Source organism: Sander lucioperca, chromosome 23 (genome assembly GCF_008315115.2).
Source record: "Sander lucioperca isolate FBNREF2018 chromosome 23, SLUC_FBN_1.2, whole genome shotgun sequence".
Taxonomy (NCBI): domain Eukaryota; kingdom Metazoa; phylum Chordata; class Actinopteri; order Perciformes; family Percidae; genus Sander; species Sander lucioperca.
Window position 1 is genome coordinate 13688359 of NC_050195.1, and position 27420 is coordinate 13715778.

The following is a 27420-nucleotide window of genomic DNA, read 5'->3' on the forward strand; positions in this document are numbered from 1 at the left end:
TTGGTTGTCATATACAATTTCACCGCTAGATGGGAGACATTCTTACACAATGTAGCTTTAAAGTCAATACTCTACTTCAGAGAGTAATATCTTGTCTTTGTGTGTTCTCTGTACCTCCAGGATGACATCTGTCCTGGACAGACAGCGTCCCCGGCAGAAGCTGACCTCCACGTTGTCAAGCCGACAGTTTCCCTTGGTGATGTTCTTGACCTGCACATAGCGACGACACTCTGGCACGGGCTCGTCTGGTAGAAACACAGAGAGGAGGGAGGGAAAGGGGCGAAATGAGATTGGACAGAGCAAAGGGGGGAACAGAGGGCAAGGAAAAGGAGATTATGAGAAACCATCATTTTTGCATGAAAAAAAGGAGGAACAATAGAAGAGACTTAGCCAGAGACTTCCTTCCAGAGAGCACAGTGACATTGCCATGCTCGCAGCATGTGACATTTCCTCCACTGGGAGAGATACAGTATTAAAGCCCCAATGTGCTGTAGTTTAAGTAAGTAGTAGTTTTAGCCTCCTATAAAATGAACTATAGAACATTTAAATCCAAAGAAGGAATAAAGGGAACCCTTGTGATTTTCTCTGTTTGTTTGATATTTGCATGTTTTACAACAAGTAGTATTTTAATTGTTCCATTTATGTTGCATTACCATAAGATGAAAAAGCATTACTCACTCATGGAAATGAGCCTGGGTTTAGGATGACAATTGAGCTACTGAACAGTCTCTAAGTTGATTTGTGATGTGTTTTCCTGCATACTGTATGTTGTACTAACCTGGAAACTGCTTTCTACAGACTGGACAGCAGCTGCCTGGCTCCTCCACCTTGACCTCGCCCTGAGAGAGAGATAACGTGAGTTATGGCCCATTCTTTTAATCAGTCTCAGACAGATGCAGACAGAAAACAGACATATGCAGTGATGAACAAAACATCTCAAATAATCTCCCTTACCCTGTCAACACTCAGCCAATTTATTGGATGGAGTTATGTTTTGGCATAATCACTTGCATCATACCCTGGAAATCAAGAGTTCTCGCGAGAGCACAATTTGAATTTGCTCAGCGAGTCACTCTGGCATTCAGTAAAGATGCTCATTAACTATGCCCTTGTAGCCAAGCTGCACAAATCACATCAGTATATCTGATATAGGTGGGCCAGAGGTGAGCTAAACAGATGACGACAGTTTAATCTACCAGTTAGCTCCGCTGGTAGCTAAGCGAATGGGGCTCTGGATATGTCACCCCGTGTATTGTTGTGATTGGTCGTTGTGTTATCCAAATGCGTGCGGTGAGATTTTTAAATGCATGCTTGGTGCCGCCCCTCGAGGTGGGCCATTTTCATTACTCAGACCCTTAATCTTTCGGATTTGGGTCTGGATTTCCAGGCTACTTGCATCATGCATTTCATTCAACATGTGACAATGAGAACACATAGTATAGAGTAGGGGTGGGTTATATGGCTCTAATATAATATCACATTATTTCAGGTTATAGATGATATGACAAATTACTGAAAAATATTTCAAGAGCATACAATTGTTTGTGGTTGATTTTTTATTGTTGTACTGTAATGTTGTACTTTTCTACAGAGGCTATAGTTTTTTCTTACATACTAAAGAACTGAGAAACTTTTTGTTTCAATTTTATATTTAAAGGCAAACTGTGACGTTTATGTTGATATATAACCCTGGTACTTCTGCTTGAGATGGTAAAATAAGTTTGTTGTATTGCCCCCTTTTGATGTTACATTCTTATTGCACCTCTTACATATTATGTAACGTAGTTTGTTGTACATCTGATATTTGGTAACCAAACCACTTCCACACTACTAAAAACGCTCCCCTTTTTGGAACTAACTCTCCCACCACCGTGGAGCCGGTAGCCACTTTGCTTTCAGCCATGTTTGTTGTTGCTGTACCTAATGGTATGACGTCATTACGTCATCCATGGACATGTTTAAAAAAGCTCCTCAAACACCACCTGTTCACCACAGCCTACAACCTCTGTTTCGTAATATACAGTACACATTTTTCGAAAGGACAACATCCAATCCTCGGGACCCAGTAATACATTCTCTAAAAGAGGAAAATAAAAATGATTTAAATAAAATATTAAAAATAAACCCAGGTGAAGCATTGCCACTCGGATGGTCTTGTTTTGCCAGACCATCCACACGCTGCGGAGCGGAGGAGGGTCTGGCTAGTCCACACAGCATTCAGGTATGGGAGAGAAATGTGCTCTGGTTTATTGGCATTTCTTTAAACCAATCACAATCGTCATGGGCGGCGCTAAGCTCCACACGAAACCGCTGCAAAATAGTCATGAGAGAGAAAACTCAGATTGGACAGATAGTCTAGCTAGCTGTCTGGATTTACCCTGCAGAGATCTGAGGAGCAGTTAACCATAGTCCTCACAAATCCACCGGAGTTTAAAATTACAACACAAAGAAAGTGTAAGTTAAAGGACATCCGGCCAAAATGGACGCACGGTGGAATTTCCGGCGGCAACAGAGCAATCCCGGAAGTTGAAGGTCGTGGATATAGACTAGGACCAAAGTGGTGGGCTGACCAACCTGCCCAAGAGCTAGCATGGCTAAAAACCAATATAGTATAAAATAGACATACCAATACAAAACCTTTGAGAATTGAGTGCGTTAAGACAGACTATTAAAAACATTAGTCCCAGCTCTCACCTCCCAGAGGACTGCTGGGATTCATTTAAGCCAGTTTAGTTACCAATTTAGACCAGGGTTGAGATCCAGCATAGAGATAGGAAAAGGACCAGATATATAAAAGTCAAAAAGGTTGACATAAAGACCAAGGACACAAAGGACGTGGACAGAGGGAGCGAAGCCACTGAGGAAGAGAGATCCAGAACAGTCCTGAGAAAAGCAGGGTGTCCTGTGGTGTCCCTGTCTGAGAATAGCTGCTGTTAGCATGCAGAGTCACACACACATACAGTCTGACAGCAGGCTTCAGCACCCCCACCAACACCAGCCTCAGTTCACCCCTAATAACTTCACCCAACTATAAAATGCCTCTAACACACACAACACACACACATGCTTCTCTTAACTGTTCACCCCGAGGACTTCTCCTTCCACTCTGCACTGCCGCCAGCCTTCCCTCAGGGATGGAGGGAGCCCACTCACTTAACTGGTGGGAGGTCACGAAGAGGACCATTTTAAGCCTTTAAGTCAGGAGACTGTATGCATGTATGCATCTGTGTGTGTGTGTGTGTGTGTGTGTGTGTGTGTGTGTGTGTCTCTGATGCAGCAGGGGTAGAAATGGTGTGAAATGTGGATTCCTGGTTATTTCAAATGAAAGGGCAGATGGCATTTAAAGTACTGTACAGGTTGTGAGATAGACATCAGAGCTCTAATAATGTATCTGGTACAGAAAGAAAAATGAGCAGAAAACATCCTGATAACTTTAATCACCCGATATAATAACAAACCTTCAATCTATTACGTTAAAAAGGGCCAGCTGGAGGCATATTGGGAGATTTCATTTTCTTCAAAGCATTGTGGTTAAAGGGATTATTTGCTGATTTTCAACCAACTTTGTGTCATAATAATATAATATTAATAACAATGGTCAACTTCCCTTCATCTTACCAGTGCCATGAACTCCCTACTCACGGGCCAGAGACAAACCTCCAAGTGACGCGTTTGACCCAAAACAAGGTATTTCCTAGGGCCTATTGCTTGAACTTGAGACTGGACTTCCACATACAGAAGGAGTACTGAAGTGGAGAAAGAGTAACAGTAATCTCTATTTCTTAAACTCAGACCAAACTCTGATTAAACTGTAAAACTTAGCAGTGCTGATCACATATAAACCAAGGTTGGTAACTGTGTATTGTCAATTTCTTGCCTAACATATTTTCAGAAAATATTTCAGCTTACTGTTTAACTCTTATATGGGTTTGTTTTGTTATCAGCCGATGTTATCAGCCCAGTCAATATGGAAAAGCTTGACGTGCTTGCATTACCCCACCAGTGGGAGTGTTTAGTGGTACGGTGCAGTTTTCTACTTTTTGAGCGAAAGGGAATATCACAGCTTCTTTTCTGTTTTCTCTGGTCATGTAGCACAAATTTAATTCAAATGTTGTGCCATTCTACTGCATAGAGAGTAGAATGTTAGCATGTTAGCATGCTGACAATAGCATTTAGCTCAAAGCACTGCTGTCTCTAAGCACAGCCTCACAGAGTTGCTAGTGTGCCTGCAGAATCATAGTCTTGTTAAAAGAGTTCATTTACCCTAATCACCCTTTAAATATGGCATAGAGTTGCAGCTGAGAAACAAGGAGAGAAGATGAATTGCAAAAGGACATTTGGGAGAAATTAGTTTCATCCCATAAAGAGCAGCCTGGTGGGATGCCACCAACAATGTTAATTTTAGCATTGTCATACCCTTCTCCTCTATTTCTATCCAAAGCAGGACTGGATAGAATCTGTTTGTATGTGGTACCAAAAGTTCCACCGGTCTCAAAATGTATTCATATATAATATGGAGTTTATTTTTTTCTTCATCTGCATCTAGTTTCTACAGAGCACATACATAATTTAACCACTCATGCATATATGCATATGATTGATCTTTATTTGCGAAAATGAAGTGATGTGCTCTCACTAACAATGACAAGCATGCACTGGTACCCATAATCCCTCATGCACGACAATCCAATTACTATCTAAAGAAGATGCTATACTTGACATATAATGCTCTTAAATCTGACTCAAAATTTCAACTGTAACTAAAAGTGTGCTTTACATAACATACACGGTGCCATTCATTTTACAGAACAGGCCAAAATGTTGATATGTTGTGTTGGAATGAAATTCAATAACGCTTAATAAGGAAACCAGGTTTCAGTATTTCATGGCAGGAAGAAGGGCACGGTAAAAGAAAAAGTGCAGGCTTGTGGGAGGATCGGACAGTCAGGTATTGATCTACTCCAGCCAGCGACTTGCAGAGAACATCCCACACATTCTTGAGGGAGCAAAGCATCTCTCGCTCCGAGTAATTGAGATGTTTTATGACCAACAGAGACGCTGCATGAAGTGTCCCACCTCGGGGTAGGAGTGGTGGTTGAGTGGACAGATGTGTTTGTCTGAGAGACTGATCGTGCATCTGTATGTGAACCCTGATCTCTCTTTAAAGTAAAACTCATTCAGTCTGTTTGCCAGGTGCATAAACAGATGCACGATCAGTGATATTAAATTATTTATCAGCTGGTAGAGATTTTTAAGAGCAATGTTGCAAGCAAGACATCTTTCAAGCAATATATACAGGATTTCTGCCTTAATGCCTCAGATATCAATTTAGTACTGAGTGTCAGTGTGTGTGTCTTACCTCATCACAGTTGAGTGGCGGACATCTTAACTGGCACAGTTTCTTGCCGTTCACACAGCGACATGTCATACAGCCTTCATCCCACTCTGATCCGGCCTGGCTCACGCAAACAAAAACACACACAATGTTAATATTTACTTACTAGACTTTAGAAATGCAGGTAATATGAAGATCCCTCAACAGCCTGTTAGTCTGTTAGTTCAACTGTTCAGGTTTGACAAAGTGCAACTCGTCATTGCACAGGATAAAGCTCTGCCTGCACCTTTGTGCATCATTTAGGTTATGGTGGCCCTTTATGATGCTGTAATAATAAAAAAAAAGAATACAGATTACATTATGTATTTTCTGTGTGTGTTAGCTATTGGAATCATTAACAGTGCCCGGTTTTTACCCGCACAAAGGCACCAACTAGGGAGTGCCTTTGTGGCTCACACTGAGACATTTGGCTTAATAGTCATGAGGTAGTTAATTAGAAAACCATAGAGGGTCTTTATATTGACATTAGTCATCACCAGCTGACAGACAGTGAGAGAGAAACAGTGTAGACAGGCGGAAAGAAAGAAAGAGACAGATAGGAAGAATGACTGAGAGGGGTAGATGAAGGAAGAGAAAGAAAGAAAGAGGAAGACTGAGGGAGAATGGGGATGAAAGCGAGGGATTGAACACAAATCCTGTAATGAAAGCACAAGAGGTACTAGTGAGGAAAAAAACAGTATGGGTATGGGAGGAGAAATAAAAAAACAAAGAGAGAATAAAAGGCCTGAAGAAGAACGATCAAGAGGGGGATGTGACCTCTTGTCAGTGTATGATTAACTCTTATAATCCTATAATATCCCTTCCTTAATAAATAATTTCTGGCAGGCTTGCCCAGTTGCGGTCCCAGTGCTGGCTTTTTACGCCACCTCCTACATAATTGATTAGGCTGAGAGTTGGAAAGGCACTGTGTTGTAATGTGGCCCATGGGGCCTGTCACTCATCTTCTAATATGATGAATATCTTCTTTATGAGTAAATAACACAATGAGAGTGAATTGGAGGGAACGTAAACACCATGGTAATGGTAAGGTTCAGATGCACGACACAATGAGGCAGACACAATGAGTACAAGCTGCCAAGTTAGCTGGGCAGCAGATATGTGTGTGTGTGTGTGTGTGTGTGTGTGTGTGTGTGTGTGTGTGTGTGTGTGTGTGTCTGTGTGTGTGTGTGTGTGTGTGTATGTACCTCCCGCAGGTTGCCCTGGTCATGGCAGGGACAGAGGGCGGGGATGACACAAACCCCCTCAGTGTTGCGGTAAAGCCCCTCCCCACACACGCAGCCCTCGACGGAGCGGCTGCAGTTGACAGGAGAGGAGGAGTAAATGTCTTGGCAGCTCCTCTCGCACAGCGGGACCTCCTCCGACGCGCTCCTCTTCCACTGCTCCCCGTCAGGACACGCTACAGGGGAAGAGGAGAGGGAAAGGAGTGAGATAAGTGTAAGAGGAGGGAAGATGAGACAGAAAGATGGTAGGATGGAGAGGGGAAATGGTGGAGAGAATTTAATGATACATTGGTGGGACAAAGGAATGTCGGGGAATCAAAAGGGGGTGGAGTCAGAAAATGAGTGCATTTGAAGGTACAGTATTACTCAGCATGCACTTTATTATGACAAATTATTGTCATTACATAATAAATGCTTGGTTCACACTACACAACTTTAGCCCTGAATTCCCACTCAGCAACAGTTTTTGAAGCTCCCTGACAAAAGTCCCAGGTCAGATGCAAATCAACGTTCTCGGTGCTCGAGCACACTGTGTCAACTGTACAACAACGCTTTGAGTTTGCCGATCTATGGATGACGAATTCCTGCTATGTAGCAGGCTAAATATCTGGACCTGTCAGGGAGTCAGTCGAAGAGCTACAGCCAATAAGAGCAAGGGGTCACATTTAACACTGGGAACTTTACTGTATGTGTTGCATTTGCAAAACAAAATGGACCAAAGTTGTTGTTGTTGTACCTAGAGGAAACAGGCTATAAATAGTAAAGATGTGTGGAAACAGGTTATAGACTCTAAACCTTATTTTGTTCTTGTTTTATCGTTGCAAATCAACAATATGTAGTGTGAAAACCACGACTTCAAGACTCCTTAAGACACGGCAAACTGTCAATTTACCCCCTATCTGCTTTTTCAAGACAATAGGTTCCACACTGCCATAAACAGGAGATGTTTTATTGTTCTTTATTAATGGTGTTATTCAACTTGTCAATGAAATTCATACTTATTAAAACCATTCCCACTTTTCCAACTATTCTCACTACTTCAACTTCTTCTTACAGATTTAAGCTATTAATCCAGTTTAGCTTTAGCAATTTAGCTATTCAGCATTCAAACGCATTTTCTGCAGGAAATGCATTTTGTAGTTTCTATCTTAAACTCTCACATAAGTCTCCTAAAATGACAGTTCTATTAGGCACTACATACACAGATTTTTCCATTCTATCTAGCATAAGCACTATAATTCTACAGTGAGCTGTAAGTACTTTTTTAATCAACTGTTACAATATTCATTTTTTAGCAGCTTAGTCACAATTGATTCCCCACAATGATCAATAAAACGTCCTTCATCTCCCCTCTTCTCACTCACCACAGTCAGGGGCCATGCAGGTTTTTGTGCGGTGGTCAGTGCCCTCACATGGGGCCCCTCCGTACTGGCTGGGCTGCAGGATGCTTCTGGTGGAGATCTGTTGCCCCGTACCACAGCTTGCTGAGCACGGACTCCACTGGGACCAGCTGGACCACTCACAGTCCACTGCAGGGGGAGAGGATGGGAGAAAAATATAAACACGCTTAGGTCAGTGTTAGTTTTACATGAATGTACTTGCAGCAGTAAAGCAGCATTTAGAAGTATGTGTCAACTGAGCGCTATTCCTCAGCTCGACCAAATAAAACTACAATTACAGATATTATGCCCACATTGTTTTGTTATTAAAGCCATTTGTTAACGGCAACATCTACTACTAATACTAATAATAATAATAATAATTGTTGTCTATTATTACAATTGGTCATGATAACATTTACTCATTAACTCCTTTGTAGAGATTTGGGAATCACCTACTCTGGCAAGAACAACCACCAACTGTATTCATGCACAAACAGCTGTTTCTATTCATGTGGGAATGTGGTCACTTTGGATTTAGCCTATGTGCACCCTAGAAGAGGAGTAGCAAATGTCAAAAGATGGTTCATGACAGCAAGTTTCCCCAATTAGTAATGATCAAAAACCAAGCATATACTTTGTAGTTTGAAATGGAATGACACCATCCAATCCAGGGAGAGTAACTGCTCCACAACTAATATCTAATGTGTTTTACTGGGGTAGTTTTTTGTACATTTACACTGATTACGATTTACTGTCAGATTCCTATAATACTATTGTACTGAAGTTTAAAATTCTGGTATCGTGACAACCTATGTGCCGTCATTACCACAATCACTTTTTGTTTTTCTAACAACATGATGAATGATAAACTGAAGTTCTATTGAAAGTTGAAGAAAGCAACACTCCTTAAACACTGAGTGTGTTTCCCATATTCACTATGGAGGTGTTACGTAAAATGTTCATCATGATCAACTGTTATATAACTCCCAGGTTGACAAATACCTGAATTACCCTTTAAACTCTGCTGTTAAACACTGCTCTCTGAGAAAAGGCGGATTTCACTATGACCAAATCCAGTAGAGAGAAGACAGGAGGAGGATAAAAGGCCCTGCTGGTCAAATCATGAGAGATATAAACCTAATCTCTTATGAAGATATGAGGGGTTGCACTTTGCGACACTCTGCTCCCCATCATCTTTTTATCTCTTTCTCCCCCTGCTAGTTTAAGATGGTATCACCTGTTTACGAAACAAAACCCCAGTAATGGCCTTTGTAGGCTGTGACTGATGTGACTGTCGCTCAGTTATTTGAGCCAACTGTTGCAGCAGCTGCTACTAACTACAGATAGGTTGACATATCTATCATGGTCCTGACAGTTCAGTTGCTGATGCTTTCAATGCTAGAACCGAGGGGCCTATAAAGTGCAAGAAATGCATTCAGTAAGAACAGCTGTGACGGAGAATCACTCACCATCACAGAACTTGGAGGTACAGTTGAACACTCCTCTTTGGCACACACTGGAGAAATAAGAATCAGGTGAGTGAAATAATATGAGGGGAAACCAGCAAGGCTGATATTATTGAACACGGAGATACCAAAGCAAGCATCATATCACACAGCTGAGCCCATCAGAATATATCAAATGAGTATCATCACACTGTGAGGGAGATGAGATGACTTACAGCATGTCTGCTGCAGCCGGACTATCTATTACAGCAGATATTGTATCAAACCAGATTGTTGTTGACTGTATAGTTTGACAGAGACAGTGAAACTCAACTCTGCCAATGCTCTGTAACACTTTCAGAAATGGACTCTGAGATGATTTGAGTAGCATTTTTTTATATCAAAATATCATTGTCAAGTTACTTGGGATATCTTGGTATATTTATGATGAATAAATTAGACCGTGGTCAACTTGACACAACACAACGGTACATTTTTCGGTACTTTCCCTCTGTAATAACAGACAAATAATTTCAGTTGTAAAAATAATTCCAAACCTATTTATCCTATTTACTTAGAACATTTTGTTATTTATTAAGAACATTTTAAACGCCACACAAAATAAAACTCCCTCCCAAACCCATCCCTAAAAACAATCTAATAATTATTAATTTCTTACACCGCACCATATCTTTTATTCTTGTATTTGCATCTTATTATTATTAATTATTATTATTTTAAGCTGTTTTTATTTTCTATCTCTTTTTAAACTGCTCTTTAATGTTTAATGTAAAGCTTTTTGAATTGCCTTGTTGCTAAAATGTGCTGTAGAAATAAAGTTGCCTTGCCTTACAACCTTAGCCTGTCAGTCAAACAACAGGGCATAGTGAACACTGTGGTGCCTGCCTGTCACAATCTTAACAATGATTACTATGATGATGACGTTTTTTAGTGACGTAGAAATGTTTCACATGGGCTTTAAATGTTTATCACTGACTGAAGGAATTACAGACTGAATATATTGATGAAAGTATCAAAATTATTGCAAAGTGATCGTTGTGTATGAGCGATGCATGCTAGATGCATGTTGCATCTTTCATTCATATTATATAACAATTCCTATCTTGGAACTAATAATAATAAATAAACATTACGGTCATATACTGTACCAAGAGATTAAAAATAAAAGAACCAGACTCATATCACTCAAATATGAAGAGACAAAACTAAGAATTCATTTCATGAATATGTGAGAATATGACCAGGTCTAAATCCTACAGGACAGTCTGGCTGCTCACAACACAGCTGACTGAAAAAAATAGTTAAATCAGTGAATGAATGGATGAAACCGTGTGAATTACCATGTGTTGCAGAGGTGCTGAATGACCGTTCCAGGTGGCAGCAGAGCTTCTGTGATCTGCTCAGTACTGACATTCCAGCGCTGGTCACCAGTCGGCAGGGACAGCGGTGAACAGGGACAGTCAGCGTGGGACACACAGGAGCCTTCATGCAACACCTATGAGGGAAACAGTGAGACTAGAAAAATCAGATCTTATCGGGGGTAAAATAAAATTCTATCACAGCAATCCAACTACATGCAAACACGACCCCACATCCCCACACACACATGCGTGTTCAGACCTGTTCAGGAGGGCAGTGGCACCCAGGGGTGCAGGCTCCAGGTAAACACTGAGTGTGTGGCCAAAGGTCCTCACAGGTATATGGACAGGAACCTGAACAGTTACTAAACACCTGCCCAGTAGGACACCCTGCAACACACATGATTACATATGATTAACAAACGATGAATTACATCATGTCTCATTTATATTTAAATACACAAACATATGTGTGTGTTTTTTCTCTATGCACACTTTACAATATATGTCTTCAGAACAGATTGACTCAGACACATTTGAGGTCACACCTTTGACTGTATAACACTAATAATAAACTAACTGCCAATATCACTCATTAAGCTTCTTATGAGTTGCATGGCAACCACTTAAGAAGAATTCAGGAGTTATATTGCTTGGTAGAAATAAAGTACATAAATGTGCTCAATTTCCAATTTCAATGATGTGTGTGTTTTTGTTACCAGGCAGGCAGCTTTTGGTGTTACAGATGGTGTGCTGTTCCAGTGGTCCAACACAGGGCATCCCACCAGGCTCGGGCTCTCTAAGGACTGTCTTGTTCCGCATTGACAAACCGCCGCCACACGTGGCGCTGCACTCACTCCAGGGTGACCACTCATTCAACAAACATTCCACTGGAGAAGAAAGGGAGGACACAGACAGTGGTGGAAGAAGTATTCAGATACTTTACTTAAGTAAAAATACTAATAACACACTGTAAAAATCCTGCATTGAAAGTATTATTTATGTAAAAGTATGTAAATATCGTCAGGAAAATGTACTTTAAAGTGCTCATATTATGCTCATTTTCAGGTTCATAATTGTATTTAAAGGTTTTATCAGAATAGGTTGACATGGTTTAATTTTCAGAAAACACCATATATTTGTTGTACTGCTCATTGCTGCAGCTCCTCTTTTCACCCTGTGTGTTGAGCTCTCTGTTTTAGCTACAGAGTGAGACTGTCATGGTTTTGGTTTTGAGTTTCTGTTCTTGTTTCTGTTTTGTTGTGTATTTGTTCTGTTTTCTGTTGTAGCCCATGTTTCCTCCCTTGTCTTGTCTTATTGTAGTTCCTGTCTTGTTTTCCCGTGTGTGCCTGTATGTTCTGTTTCCTGTTTTATTTTGATAGTCTGGTTTTCTGTCTTGTCTTGTCTATTTTACTTCCTGTGTTTCCCTCCCTGGTGATTACCCTTATGTGTTTCACCTGTTTGCCCAGCCTAGTGTCACCTGTCCCTTGTTAGTCCTCGTTACCTGGTTTATTTAGTCTCTGTGTTTTCTTTGTCTGTTGTCGGATCATTGTTTTTCTGTTGCTGTGTGTTCGTGTCTGGAGTTACCGTTCGTCTCTGATTTCCAGTTTTGCGATCCCGTTCTGCGTTCCTGGAATTTGTTTTTGCCTGTTGTTTTCTGGATTTTTGGTATGTACTTCATTTCATTTAATAAACCTTCTAAACTGCACTTGGGTCCAAACCTTTCCTGACAAACCGTGACAGAATGATCCGACCATGACGGACCCAGCGGAATATTTAGAGGATGAACTTTATGATTTGACCTACACTCTTATGTGTGCTTTTGGAGAGTGGAAGAGAGCACCTAGTTGGGAGGTGAAACAGGCAGCTCTTAGGTTAGCCCACCGTGAGGTATCCACTCGGCCCTGGCTCAGGAGCTCCTTGCCTGAGTGGATACAGGACTTCCTAGAGACCCCTTGCTGTGATCCTTCATCTCAAAATGCTAACAGGTTATCTTCTCTCCAGCCCTCTAGCAGTCAGCTACCTCCCTTGCCAGTTCCTCATTTTATTCCGAGCCAGTTAGCTACCACTAGCCTGCCTACTTCTCGGCCTGCTAGCATTGTGACTACAGGATCTCTGTTTTTTAACCAGCCTGCTCCTCTGTCCACTTTACCTAGTCCTGTCGTTTCTCTGCCTGATAGTGAGCCAGAGACTTATGTGACTGTTTTCCAGAACCTAGCTAAATGTGCTAGACAGACTGAGGAGGCCGAAGCCGCTAGATTATTAGCTGATAAGCTTCGGTCCAGTTCGCCTTTCTGCAGCTCCCCTGAGCAGTCTTTTGAAGGGTCCCGTCTGGCCATATTTTCTGGGAACCGTGGAGGCCGCAAGAGAGGACGTGGTCCACATGGTTCCCGACGTTATGCACGGGTTCAATCGCTCTCCAGTGGACTGGAGCCCGAGATGTCCAGCGGACCAGAGCCCATACTGTCCAGCGGACCTGAGTCCGTGCTGTTCAGCGGACCTGAGCCTGTGCTGTCCAGTGGTTCTGAGCCAGAGGTCTCCAGTGACCTCGAGTCCGTGCTGACCAGTGTTACTGTTCCTGAGTCTACTAGTTTTCCCGAGTCCAAGTTGACCATTGTTCCTGAGCTGACGTGCAGCCTTCCTGAACCTCTTCTGACGTGCAGCCTTCCAGAACCTCTGCTGACGTGCAGCCTTCCAGAACCTCTGCTGACGTGCAGCCTTCCATAACCTCCGCTGACGTGCAGCCTTCCAGAACCTCTGCTGACGTGCAGCCTTCCAGAACCTCTGCTGACGTGCAGCCTTCCAGAACCTCTGGATACATCCAGCCGTCCAGAGTCTCCGATGACCACTCTTCCAGTGCCAGAGTGGACCGGTGTTCCAGTGCCAGAGTGGACCGGTGTTCCAGTGCCAGAGTGGACCGGTGTTCCAGTGCCAGAGTGGACTGGTGTTCCAGTGCCAGAGTGGACCAGAGTTCCAGAGCCAGAGCCAGAGTGGACCAGAGTTCCAGAGCCAGAGCCAGAGCGGACCAGAGTTCCAGAGCCAGAGCGGACCAGAGTTCCAGAGCCAGAGCGGACCAGAGTTCCAGAGCCAGAGCCAGAGTGGACCAGAGTTCCAGAGCCAGAACTGGGTTTCGTCTTCGCGGCTGGCCTTCAGAGGGGTTTCGCCTTCGTGGACGGCCTCCAGAGGGAATTCGCCTTCGCCGCCGGCCTTCTGATGGGTTTCGCCTTCGCCGCCGGCGTTCTAATGGGTTTCGCCTTCGCGGATGGCCTCCAGAGGGGTTTCGCCTTCGTGGTCGGCCTCCTGAGGGGATTCGCCTTCGCCGCCGGCCTTCTGATGGGTTTTGTCTTCGCCGCCGGCGTTCTGATGGGTTTCGCCTTCGCGGATGGCCTCCAGAGGGGTTTCGCCTTCGTGGTCGGCCTCCTGAGGGGATTTGCCTTCGCGGCCGGCCTTCAGAGGGGTTTCGCCTTCGCCTCCGGCCTTCAAAAGGGATTCGCCTTCGCCTCCGGCCTTCAAAAGGGATTTGCCTTCGCTGCCGGCCTTCTAAAGGGATCCGCCTTTGCCATTGGCCTCCAGAGGGTCTTCACCTTCGCCGTCCTGCTCGGCCACCTGAGGGATTCTGCCTTCGCCGTCCTGCCCGGCCGCCAGAAGGGTTCTGCCTTCGTGGTCGGCCGCCTGAAGGGTTCTGCCTTTGCTGCCGGTCGTCAGAGGGGTCCCATCTGCACTGCGCCTCTCTGTTCCCTGTCCCGAGTGGCCTCTTTGTTCCCTGTCCCAAGTGGCCCTCTGATTCCCCGAGGCCTCACCGGCCCTCTGTTTCCCCTAGGCCTCACCGGCCTCTGTTTCCCCTAGGCCTCACTGGGCCTCTGTTTCCCCCAGACCTCTCTGGCCCTCTGTTTCCCCCAGGCCTCTTTGCCCACTAGTACCCTGTACCCTAGTGCCTAGCAGTTCTGTTCCCAGTTCCCTGGGATCCGCTGTCCTGTGTTTTCCTGGCCCCGGATGACTCTTGTGCCTGCCCTCGCCCTCCGGGGTTGATTTATTTTGTTCCTCCGTTTGTCCCTCCTCTGGTCCCCCTCCACCCGCCCTGGGTTGACCTTGTTGCTTCTTGTGTTTTGGACATCTGGGATCTGTCCCTTGGAGGGGGGGTACTGTCATGGTTTTGGTTTTGAGTTTCTGTTCTTGTTTCTGTTTTGTTGTGTATTTGTTCTGTTTTCTGTTGTAGCCCATGTTTCCTCCCTTGTCTTGTCTTATTGTAGTTCCTGTCTTGTTTTCCCGTGTGTGCCTGTATGTTCTGTTTCCTGTTTTATTTTGATAGTCTGGTTTTCTGTCTTCTTCTCCGGGAACCATCACCTTATCGTGGTGGAGAGGTTTGTGTGTCCCTATGAACCTGAGGGCTGTGTTGTCTGGAGCTTTGTGCTCCTGGTAGGGTCTCCCAAGGCAAAGTGGTCTCAGGTGAGGGGCCAGACAAAGAATGGTTCAAAAACCCTATGAAAAATGGGGCATTGAACCCGAGTGGACAATGTTCAAAGTTTCCATTGCTGAAGCTGCGGCGGGGAGCTGTGGTCTTAGGGTCTTAGGTGCCTCAAGGGGCGGCAACCCACGAACACCGTGGTGGACACCGGTGGTCAGGGAAGCCGTCCGACTGAAGAAGGAGTCTTTCTGGGATATGTTATCCCAGGGGACTCCGGAGGCAGTTGCAAGGTACCGAAGGGCCCGAAGGGCTGCAGCCTCTGCCGTGAAAGAGGCAAAGCAGCGGGTGTGGGAGAAGTTCGGAGAAGACATGGAGAAGGACTTTCGGTCGGCACCAAGGTGCTTCTGGAAAACCGTTCGCCACCTCAGGAGGGGGAAGCGGGGAACCATCCAAGCTGTGTACAGTAAGGATGGGACGCTGCTGACCTCAACTGAGGAGGTAATAGGGCGGTGGAAGGAGCACTTTGAGGAACTCCTAAATCCGACTAATACGCCCTCTATGGTAGAGGCAGAGCTGGAGGATGATGGGGGATTGTCGTCAATTTCCCTGGTGGAAGTTGCTGAGGTAGTTAAACAACTCCACAGTGGCAAAGCCCCAGGGATTGATGAGATCCGTCCAGAAATGCTTAAAGCTCTGGGCGTGGAGGGGTTGTCTTGGTTGACACGCCTCTTCAACATTGCGTGGAAGTCGGGGACGGTGCCTAAGGAGTGGCAGACCGGGGTGGTGGTTCCCCTTTTCAAAAAGGGGGACCAGAGGGTGTGTGCCAATTACAGGGGTATCACACTTCTCAGCCTCCCCGGTAAAGTCTACTCCAAGGTGCTGGAAAGGAGGGTTCGGTCGATAGTCGAACCTCAGGTTGAAGAGGAACAATGCGGATTCCGTCCTGGTCGTGGAACAACGGACCAGATCTTTACTCTCGCAAGGATCCTGGAGGGAGCCTGGGAGTATGCCCAACCGGTCTACATGTGCTTTGTGGATCTGGAGAAGGCGTATGACCGGGTCCCCCGGGAGACACTGTGGGAGGTGCTGCGGGAGTATGGGGTGAGGGGGTCCCTTCTCAGGGCCATCCAATCTCTGTACGACCAAAGCGAGAGCTGTGTCCGGGTTCTCGGCAGTAAGTCGGACTCGTTTCAGGTGAGAGTTGGCCTCCGCCAGGGCTGCGCTTTGTCACCAATCCTGTTTGTAGTATTTATGGACAGGATATCGAGGCGTAGTTGGGGTGGAGAGGGGTTGCAGTTTGGTGAGCTGGGGATCTCATCGCTGCTTTTTGCAGATGATTTGGTCCTGATGGCATCGTCGGCCTGTGACCTTCAGCACTCACTGGATCGGCGCAGCGGGTGCGGTATTACACTCAATTTATCGCACCGTTGTGACGAAAAGAGAGCTGAGCCAGAAGGCAAAGCTTTCAATCTACCGGTCAGTTTTCGTTCCTACCCTCACCTATGGTCATGAAGGCTGGGTCATGACCGAAAGAACGAGATCCAGGGTACAAGCGGCCGAAATGGGTTTCCTCAGGAGGGTGGCTGGCGTCTCCCTTAGAGATAGGGTGAGAAGCTCAGTCATCCGTGAGGAGCTCGGAGTAGAGCCGCTGCTCCTTCGCGTCGAAAGGAGCCAGTTGAGGTGGTTCGGGCATCTGGTAAGGATGCCCCCTGGGCGCCTCCCTAGAGAGGTTTTCCAGGCACGTCCAGCTGGGAGGAGGCCTCGGGGAAGACCCAGGACTAGGTGGAGGGATTATATCTCCAACCTGGCCTGGGAACGCCTCGGGATCCCCCAGTCGGAGCTGGTTAATGTGGCTCGGGAAAGGGAAGTTTGGGGTCCCCTGCTGGAGCTGCTACCCCCGCGACCCGTTACCGGATAAGCGGAAGAAGATGGATGGATGGTTTTCTGTCTTGTCTATTTTACTTCCTGTGTTTCCCTCCCTGGTGATTACCCTTATGTGTTTCACCTGTTTGCCCAGCCTAGTGTCACCTGTCCCTTGTTAGTCCTCGTTACCTGGTTTATTTAGTCTCTGTGTTTTCTTTGTCTGTTGTCGGATCATTGTTTTTCTGTTGCTGTGTGTTCGTGTCTGGAGTTACCGTTCATCTCTGATTTCCAGTTTTGCGATCCCGTTCTGTGTTCCTGGAATTTGTTTTTGCCTGTTTTCTGGATTTTTGGTATGTACTTCATTTCATTTAATAAACCTTCTAAACTGCACTTGGGTCCAAACCTTTCCTGACAAACCGTGACAGAGACATCTCACTTCTGTTCCATCTTTGTTGGGAGTCGCACATGCTCAGTAGCTAGGTGAGGACTACTAGCCAGTCAGAAGAAGAGTATGAGGGCGTGCCCTGACAGTACCTAGGTAAGGACTACTAGCCAGTCAGAAGCAGAGTATGAGGGCGTGCCCTGACAGTACCTAGGTAAGGACTACTAGCCAGTCAGAAGCAGAGTATGAGGGCATGCCCTGACATTTCCTAGGTAAGGACTACTAGCCAGTCAGAAGCAGAGTATGAGGTTGTGCCCTGACAGTACCTAGGTAAGGACTACTAGCCAGTCAGAAGCAGAGTATGAGGGCGTGCCCTGACAGTACCTAGGTAAGGACTACTAGCCAGTCAGAAGCAGAGTATGAGGGCGTGCCCTGACAGTAGCTAGGTAAGGACTACTAGCCAGTCAGAAGCAGAGTATGAGGGCGTGCCCTGACAGTAGCTAGGTAAGGACTACTAGCCAGTCAGAAGCAGAGTATGAGGGCGTGCCCTGACAGTAGCTAGGTAAGGACTACTAGCCAGTCAGAAGCAGAGTATGAGGGCGTGACCTGACAGTACCTAGGTAAGGACTACTAGCCAGTCAGAAGCAGAGTATGAGGGTGTGCCCTGACAGTACCTAGGTAAGGACTACTAGCCAGTCAGAAGCAGAGTATGAGGGCGTGCCCTGACAGTACCTAGGTAAGGACTACTAGCCAGTCAGAAGCAGAGTATGAGGGCGTGCCCTGACAGTAGCTAGGTAAGGACTACTAGCCAGTCAGAAGCAGAGTATGAGGGCGTGACCTGACAGTACCTAGGTAAGGACTACTAGCCAGTCAGAAGCAGAGTATGAGGGCGTGCCCTGACAGTACCTAGGTAAGGACTACTAGCCAGTCAGAAGCAGAGTATGAGAGCGTGTCATGCTAGCAGCTAGGCGAGCATTATAACGTGTGTTCCAAAGTGACCACGTTTGTCTCTGAAGTAAAGGCTGGACTACAATAGAGCTGTTTGGAGCAGTTTGTGAACAGTGTTTTCTGTTGGAGATGGTAAGTCCCTTTGGTGGGACTTTGTTTCACTTTGTAAACCTATAACATTTACAAAAAAGATATATAACACAACTAGGGTCTGGTATCGTTTGGGTTGAACCGTGCTTATTTTTAAAAAGATTTTTTAAAAATATGTATATATTTAAAAAAGAAAAAAGGAGCACAAAACGACAGTCGGCGACACGGCTTGTTTATTGCTAAGGCAATATGGTCAAAATTAAATAATTTATTAAAAATGTAATAACAATAACTTATAACAATAACTTATTTCACCAGTAAATTGCTGGTCAATGACAAAAACAACCACTAGATGGAAAAAGGGTATTTTACAATAACTTTGAATGCACCACGAGGCTGGCAAGGCGAGTTTCAAGTGAACGCACCGTCTCTGTTGTTTTTCAGACAACGGCAGCTGCTGGCTGTTACGTCTCGGTGTTGGAATCCTCTACAGTGAACTACAGTCACACCATTTAACGTTAACTGTCAGCATTTTAACCGCGTTTAATCCAGCTGCTAGCTAACGGTAGGCTAACGTTACCTGCTGCCAAGTGTATTATGTTAACTAGTGTCACATGCAGTGATGTTTCTGTTGCCTCTATCGTACGTTTCGGAGCATCAGAGAGCAGCGCTGGCATTTCAGTAGCACCGAAATGAGGCATCAAAATCCGCGTACTATTCGGTCCGGTAGATACCGGTCGTTAAGGCACCGGTGCCGTATAAGCACCGGGTTTCGGTACCCAACCCTAAACACAATAAAGGAAAGGGAAAAAGCCAAAAAGCATAATATGAGCACTTTAAGTATTAAAAGTAAAACTACTCAATGCAGAAAAATCCTTACATTTTAGAAACTGGAAACGATCCAAACTGTTCTGTCAATCAAATACATGTTTAATCAGCTAATAATCTCAGCTGTACTCGTAGGCCGTAATATTGTTGGTTTGTTTAATTTATGATAAAACATTGAATTTTATAAGCTACATGTGTTTTGTGTGCACAAATCTTAATATGTAAAGTAACTAGTAACTACAGATATCAGATGAATGTAGTGGAGTAAAAAGTACAATATTTCTCTCTGAAATGTAGCGGAGTAGAAGTAGAAAGTGGCATGAAAAGAAAAGACTCACGTAAAGTAGAAGTATCTCAAATTTGTACTTAAGTACAGTACTTGAGTAAATGTACTTAGTTACATTCCACCAATGGACACAGATGGACAAAACTTTCAGCCCTGTAAGTTAAATGTGCCCTTTTAACACTAGGTTGAACTAGGATGATGTACAAATGTTGGGATATTGTCAAATGTGCATGTTAGTACTTGTTCCAAGTCAAACCTGGACATGATGGCAGATCACAGTTCTCTGTCTGCGTGGTGTCATCACAAGAAGGACCGCCCTCTGTATCCTGGCAAAGGCGTATCCTTGTCATCTGGCCACGCCCACAGGAAGCTGAGCAGGAGCTCCATGGGTTCCATGGCTCATACACCGGACACTGAAGCTTGGTGCACACCAGAGTGCCGTTCTCACACACACTGCAGATGAAGGGGTGTTTCGAGAGGTGAGATAACAGCTAATCTCATGCTGGCAAAGTAAGCTATCTGATCCCTAGAATCAAGTATTACAGACCTGAACAGGCTGTAAAGTCTGCTCTTAATGTTAGACATCCTCTACTAATATTACAGTTCAATTTGGATGCCCTTTTCTACAAACTCAAAATTGTAATCTTGACATTTCACATCAAATAATAAAATTCACACAAATCTGTTCTCACCAGGTGTTACAGTCCAGGGAAAACTCCTCTTTAGGCATGAACTCCAGCGTCCCGTTGCCTGATGGGATACCACAGCGACACTCTGTAACTGACACACAGTGGCCGTCCTGCAACAACTGTCCCTCTGGACACCGACAGCCTGAGAAATTAAAGAATAAAGTAGCACAATGAAAGAGATTAAAAAATAGAGAATCTGATATGTTGGTGGCCGATCCAGTAATCAAATAGTCTTCTAAGCTACTGTTAAAGTTAAAAGTCAAAGATCACCTGGGTGACAGGCTTCTTGGAGACACTGCACATGCTCCCATAAGTCAGTGCAGCTACGAGGACATTGATTGGCACAGCTCTCTTGGTAGGTCCGCCCCCTATCCTCACAGCGCTCACCTAGGAAACAAGGAAAATCTTTCACACTTTTCATAAATAAAGAGATAAGCAAAGCTCACTGCATGTGTCTCAGAAAGTGATGGTATGTAAATATCTAATGGTGTCCTTGAGTGTCGAGAAAGGCAGCCATGAATAAAATGAATTATTATTATTATTATTATTATTATTATTATTATTATTATTATAAACCCATAACATAATATTTTGACCCACAGTTTGCTGATTGACCTTTCTGTTAACTTCCTTTGTGTTTGTGATGGCATGTCAAAGTCTAGTTAGTTTTAAAAAGGAGCAGTTGTACCTGGGCACAGTCCTGTGTTGCAGCTCTGGGTCTGTGTCTGTTGGCTTTTACAGTGGGGTCCTGGAAGAGAGGCCAGGGGCTGTCTGTAGCGCTGCCTGATGCCACCGCTGCAAGGCTCTGCACAGGCTGTCCAAGCGCTCCACACACTCCACTGACACAGATCTGGAAGGGTAGAATGATTATCATAACCACCATCAAGTCTGTTCTCATCCTAATTAAAATGACTGTAATTGTCATGATGACTGCTGTAATAGCTGTAATTGTTGTAATCACCATCCACGATAACAAAAGCGTAATTTACTGTTTATGGACTCCTGTACAAGCATCCTTGAGCTGGGGGAATGTCTGATTTATATCTTAGAGATAAGAGTTTCTTCTATTTATTCATAGTAAAGTAACACCTGTTTATCCTCACTGAGCAGATATCTGTAGAGGTATGGTATACTATATCTGGACTAACTATGAAGTACAAACATTTCTTAAACTATCTACTGATGGTAACTATTATTCTCAACTGGCAGCAGTAAATTGACACATAATTAATATTTAGAGGAATAACAATGAAATCCTGGTACCACACTTTAAAGTTTTTCCAGAGATTCCAAATAAAAAATGTGTATACAGGGTGTGACTTTCTGACATTTTTCCTAATCTGGTATTAACCTTACTTGCAGGATAGATACTACTTTGTTTCGATCTATAATTCCACCTCCACTTCCATCTGAGCGCATAAAAATTAGGTCCCCAAGGCTCCATTCCCAGGCCTCTTCTGTGCAACCTCTAACACTATCTCCCACTAGCTCAGATTGTGGAAAACAATATATCCTACCATAATTATGTGAAGGACACACATCTTTACATAACAATATCACCAAGTCATCAAGTGACTGTAAGAATATATCAAACATTTAAGCACTTTTAGAATAGGCTCTTACAAGAATAATAGACAGACATAGAATAGACTTACAAGTCTACAAGTTATGTCAAGCTGCATCTCATTCAGAACACTTCTGCTAAAGCTCTTACTAAGACTAAGAAAGTGGAATACATCAGTCCAGTTCTTAGGTCTTGGCACTGGCATCCAGTGTGTCAAATAATAATAATAATAATAATAATAATAATCTTTAACTGAATGGTTTAGGGCTAAAATACATCTGATCTGAAACTACAATTAAGACCTCTCTGGTCTTCTGGGACAGGTCTGCTTACTATCCCCAGGGTCAAAACTAAACATAGAGAAGTTTGAGTTTGTAAGCACGTAATACCTGAAGCAAACTCTCACAAGACACTACTTATAATATATATCATTAAATTCTAAATTATTTATTTATATTTCTCACTGGAGTGTAATTGTAATGTAATTTTTTTCTTCAGTTTGTTCTGTTTTATTTCATTTGAGCTTATATTTATCTTTTATTTTGTTCTTTAAAAATCCATTTTAGATGTGTCTTGTTATATTGGCTCATGTATCTCATACAACTTGTCCTAACACCTTTTTATGTCTTATGTAAACACTTTGGATTTCGTTGTTGTACAAATAAATCTTTCTCTCTTTCGGACGAACGCCATTACCTCTGCAGATGTTAGCATCTGGACAGACCCTCTCCTCTGCCATTGGTTCTGGACATTGGCTCTCCTCCTCCTCTCTAGAGACCGGAAGACCAGAATCCAGGTCCAAACAGGCTCGGAAACGCCTCTGGATGGAGACCATGTTATTGCCACTGATAACTCCTGCTTGGGAGGTGCTGTTCTGGAGGAAGGAAAAGGGCACACAGGGAGAACAGGGAGTCCACTCCGACCACTCGCTGATGATGACTGAAAGAAAGAAAAAGCAGGGTAACGGGATTATGGAACTACTCCACCAGGACACCTATAAATGACTATCATTGTCCTGCGTTCTTACCTTCACACTCTCTAATGTCACACTGAAAAGTTCCACCATGGCAAAGGCTGGAGGACAGAACAGCCAACAAACAGATTATAATCACAATATGTCAAACTGAGTCATAGACATATATCCCAGACAAACAGAGAGAAAATAACAAGTGGATGGAAAGAGAAATTGCAGAGAATGAAGAGATGCAGCAGAGGCAGAAAGACCATGGTAGCTAATACCTAATACTGCATTTATCCAATTTTATGTACAAAACAAAACACAGTTATTTAGTATATAAGTGTTTCTCAAACTTTCTGTATTGTAAGAGTTAAAAACTAATTTGGTGTAACAGACAGACTGATACAGAAAACATAAGGCCCTCTGCCATAGCTCCATGGGTTTTTAACAGCCAGTGTCTAACCAGGTGCTGCAGCCTATGGTGACCGTGGCGCCCTGAGGGACAGTGACAGGTGTGGGTAGTTGTCCTGAAGCGTGGTGCTGCAGGTGGACGCAGCCACACTCCTCTGAAGGAACACAGCTACCGTTCTGCTGCAGCATGCCCTAGAAAGGAAAACACACAATTCACAAACCAGTCAAGTTGCTGTTTACATCCATGTCTGTCCAGACTCATATAATATACATAGGTAGTGAAGACTTTGAAGCAATAGGCCCAGGAAGACAGCTGTTTTCAGTTCTACTGAATGCTGCTATCAGAGAGGATTTTGGCAATCAATCAAAACTGGAAGTTCCCAAAAACGGCCAAAAAACACTACAAAAGTTATCATCACAACATTAATAACAACAATATGTAGCACAGCAAAATTGACTTCCTAAATTTATGCCAGTATATTTTTGCTCAGATCTCATACAGACACACAGTCTAGCAAAATGCAACTATTTTTACATGCAAATTGTGATGTTGTCAGAATTATGTCCAAAAGGTTTGTCACTTGCTCTACATTGTAAATACAGAGTTTGTATTGAGGAGAAGGAGGAGAATGCTTTGACCGGACAGAATATATTTTGATTACTCTCTTCTACATCAAGTATATTCAGATGTAGAATTATTATCTAAATATAGCAGGTTAACTGCGAGGTACGTTTACCACTGGGACGTGTGAAACATGTCAAAAAACAGGACATAGCAAAACAAATTTGATAAGTTTCCTAAAACTTTTTTTTTGATTCACATTTGTCCTCAATGACCAGCAATCAAGAAGGTGCCTTTACCTTCACAGTATCAAGATTAGTCCCACCTGCCATGTTCATTTTCAGAAACCACAATCTCTGAGGACACTGAGGACCATTTTTCACATTTTGACATTATTATAATGATCCAATTCAGGTTTGCCTTATTGTGAGTAAAGGAGTGATTTGCACATTATGTTTATCCTATACATATTGTATAAAATAGACTGGGGCAAATGAAATATTCACCTGTGGGCAGTAGCAGCCAGGTGTACACTCCCTGACACCTAAACACAGATCTCCTTGGCCCTGCAGTGCACACTGCTTCTCACAGGGCGCACCACATGCTGAGTACACAAATGGGGCTTCACAATCTAAAAACATTAAGAAAAAACATGAAGTAGATTATGACCACTATCAATATGCACAAAATGAAACACACAGAAACAAACACACACACCAACATGGTTGTAACTCACCATCACATTGACTGAGACTGCATGTCCTGCTCTCTGTTTCAACAGGAGTGCACTGCTGTCCCCTGGTGGCTGGGGAGAGAGCTACACGGTAGCGCTGCTGCCTCTGTGACACACACGAGCACTGGGACCAAACACTCCACTGCGACATGGGACAGCCTGCAGAAGAAGACAAGTCAACCAATCTGTCACTAAATCACTGAGAATCTGTGAAGCAGCGCTCAACTCATGTGACTCAGAGTTGGTCCCAGTGAGTCTACTGCTAAGTTAATCAGTGTATAATGGATCTATTTATTAACCAAACATTATCCTCTTTTACAAGCAATATAAATATCTTTTTACTGGCATCAACTACTAAAGTACAGTTAAAGCAGAAACAAACAAAAATTAAATTAGCAACCATGACGATCTGACACTAACAACAACAAATCCATCCATCCATCTTCTTCCGCTTATCCGGTAACGGGTCGCGGGGGTAGCAGCTCCAGCAGGGGACCCCAAACTTCCCTTTCCCGAGCCACATTAACCAGCTCTGACTGGGGGATCCCGAGGCGTTCCCAGGCCAGGTTGGAGATATAATCCCTCCACCTAGTCCTGGGTCTTCCCCGAGGCCTCCTCCCAGCTGGACGTGCCTGGAACACCTCCCTAGGGAGGCGCCCAGGGGGCATCCTTACCAGATGCCCGAACCACCTCAACTGGCTCCTTTCGACGTGAAGGAGCAGCGGCTCTACTCCGAACTCCTCACGGATGACTGAGCTTCTCACCCTATCTCTAAGGGAGACGCCAGCCACCCTCCTGAGGAAACCCATTTCGGCCGCTTGTACCCTGGATCTCGTTCTTTCGGTCATGACCCAGCCTTCATGACCATAGGTGAGGGTAGGAACGAAAACTGACCGGTAGATTGAGAGCTTTGCCTTCTGGCTCAGCTCTCTTTTCGTCACAACGGTGCGATAGATTGAGTGTAATACCGCACCCGCTGCGCCGATTCTCCGACCAATCTCCCGCTCCATTGTCCCCTCACTCGCGAACAATACCCCAAGGTACTTGAACTCCTTCACTTGGGGTAAAGACTCATTCCCTACCTGGAGAAGGCACTCCATCGGTTTCCTGCTGAGAACCATGGCCTCAGATTTAGAGGTGCTGATCCTCATCCCAGCCGCTTCACACTCGGCTGCGAACCGATCCAGTGAGTGCTGAAGGTCACAGGCCGACGATGCCATCAGGACCACATCATCCCCAAAAAGCAGCGATGAGATCGCCAGCTCACCAAACTGCAACCCCTCTCCACCCCGACTACGCCTCGATATCCTGTCCATAAATACTACAAACAGGATTGGTGACAAAGCGCAGCCCTGGCGGAGGCCAACTCTCACCTGAAACGAGTCCGACTTACTGCCGAGAACCCGGACACAGCTCTCGCTTTGGTCGTACAGAGATTGGATGGCCCTGAGAAGGGACCCCCTCACCCCATACTCCCGCAGCACCTCCCACAGTGTCTCCCGGGGGACCCGGTCATACGCCTTCTCCAGATCCACAAAGCACATGTAGACCGGTTGGGCATACTCCCAGGCTCCCTCCAGGATCCTTGCGAGAGTAAAGATCTGGTCCGTTGTTCCACAACCAGGACGGAATCCGCATTGTTCCTCTTCAACCTGAGGTTCGACTATCGACCGAACCCTCCTTTCCAGCACCTTGGAGTAGACTTTACCGGGGAGGCTGAGAAGTGTGATACCCCTGTAATTGGCACACACCCTCTGGTCCCCCTTTTTGAAAAGGGGAACCACCACCCCGGTCTGCCACTCCTTAGGCACCGTCCCCGACTTCCACGCAATGTTGAAGAGGCGTGTCAACCAAGACAACCCCTCCACACCCAGAGCTTTAAGCATTTCTGGACGGATCTCATCAATCCCTGGGGCTTTGCCACTGTGGAGTTGTTTAACTACCTCAGCAACTTCCACCAGGGAAATTGACGACAATCCCCCATCATCCTCCAGCTCTGCCTCTACCATAGAGGGCGTATTAGTCGGATTTAGGAGTTCCTCAAAGTGCTCCTTCCACCGCCCTATTACCTCCTCAGTTGAGGTCAACAGCGTCCCATCCTTACTGTACACAGCTTGGATGGTTCCCTGCTTCCCCCTCCTGAGGTGGCGAACGGTTTTCCAGAAGCACCTTGGTGCCGACCGAAAGTCCTTCTCCATGTCTTCTCCGAACTTTTCCCACACCCGCTGCTTTGCCTCTTTCACGGCAGAGGCTGCAGCCCTTCGGGCCCTTCGGTACCTTGCAACTGCCTCCGGAGTCCTCTGGGATAACATATCCCGGAAAGACTCCTTCTTCAGTCGGACGGCTTCCCTGACCACCGGTGTCCACCACGGTGTTCGTGGGTTACCGCCCCTTGAGGCACCTAAGACCCTAAGACCACAGCTCCCCGCCGCAGCTTCAGCAATGGAAACTTTGAACATTGTCCACTCAGGTTCAATGCCCCCAGCCTCCACAGGGATGCACGAAAAGCTCCGCCGGAGGTGTGAGTTGAAAGTCTGTCGGACAGGGGCCTCCTCTAGACGTTCCCAATTTACCCGCACTACCCGTTTGGGCTTACCAGGTCTGTCCAGAGTCTTCCCACACCCTCTGACCCAACTCACCACCAGATGGTGATCAGTTGACAGTTCTGCCCCTCTCTTCACCCGAGTGTCCAAAACATACGGCCTCAGATCAGATGAAACGATTATAAAATCGATCATTGACCTTTGGCCTAGGGTGCTCTGGTACCAAGTACACTTATGAGCATCCCTATGTTCGAACATGGTGTTCGTTATAGACAATCCATGACTAGCACAGAAGTCCAACAACAAACAACCACTCTGGTTTAGATCAGGGAGGCCG

At 44.9% G+C, this 27420-nt stretch overlaps 1 protein-coding gene across 1 annotated transcript in view; it reads right to left on the reverse strand.

Annotated features, from left to right (window-relative positions):
* LOC116048944 (SCO-spondin-like) overlaps positions 1 to 27420 on the reverse strand; it is a 147883-nt gene that overhangs the window by 42652 nt on the left and 77811 nt on the right. Inside the window, exons 99-116 of the mRNA XM_035998115.1 lie at positions 24544 to 24699; positions 24314 to 24438; positions 23298 to 23437; positions 22904 to 22950; positions 22573 to 22815; positions 21001 to 21162; positions 20583 to 20699; positions 20316 to 20454; positions 19880 to 20076; positions 11541 to 11711; positions 11084 to 11211; positions 10804 to 10958; positions 9467 to 9513; positions 7980 to 8144; positions 6580 to 6791; positions 5360 to 5455; positions 779 to 839; positions 115 to 245 (exon numbers count right to left, since the gene is read on the reverse strand). Coding sequence (XP_035854008.1) covers positions 115 to 245; positions 779 to 839; positions 5360 to 5455; positions 6580 to 6791; positions 7980 to 8144; positions 9467 to 9513; positions 10804 to 10958; positions 11084 to 11211; positions 11541 to 11711; positions 19880 to 20076; positions 20316 to 20454; positions 20583 to 20699; positions 21001 to 21162; positions 22573 to 22815; positions 22904 to 22950; positions 23298 to 23437; positions 24314 to 24438; positions 24544 to 24699 — 2492 coding nt within the window. The remainder of the gene's footprint in view (positions 1 to 114; positions 246 to 778; positions 840 to 5359; positions 5456 to 6579; positions 6792 to 7979; positions 8145 to 9466; positions 9514 to 10803; positions 10959 to 11083; positions 11212 to 11540; positions 11712 to 19879; positions 20077 to 20315; positions 20455 to 20582; positions 20700 to 21000; positions 21163 to 22572; positions 22816 to 22903; positions 22951 to 23297; positions 23438 to 24313; positions 24439 to 24543; positions 24700 to 27420) is intronic.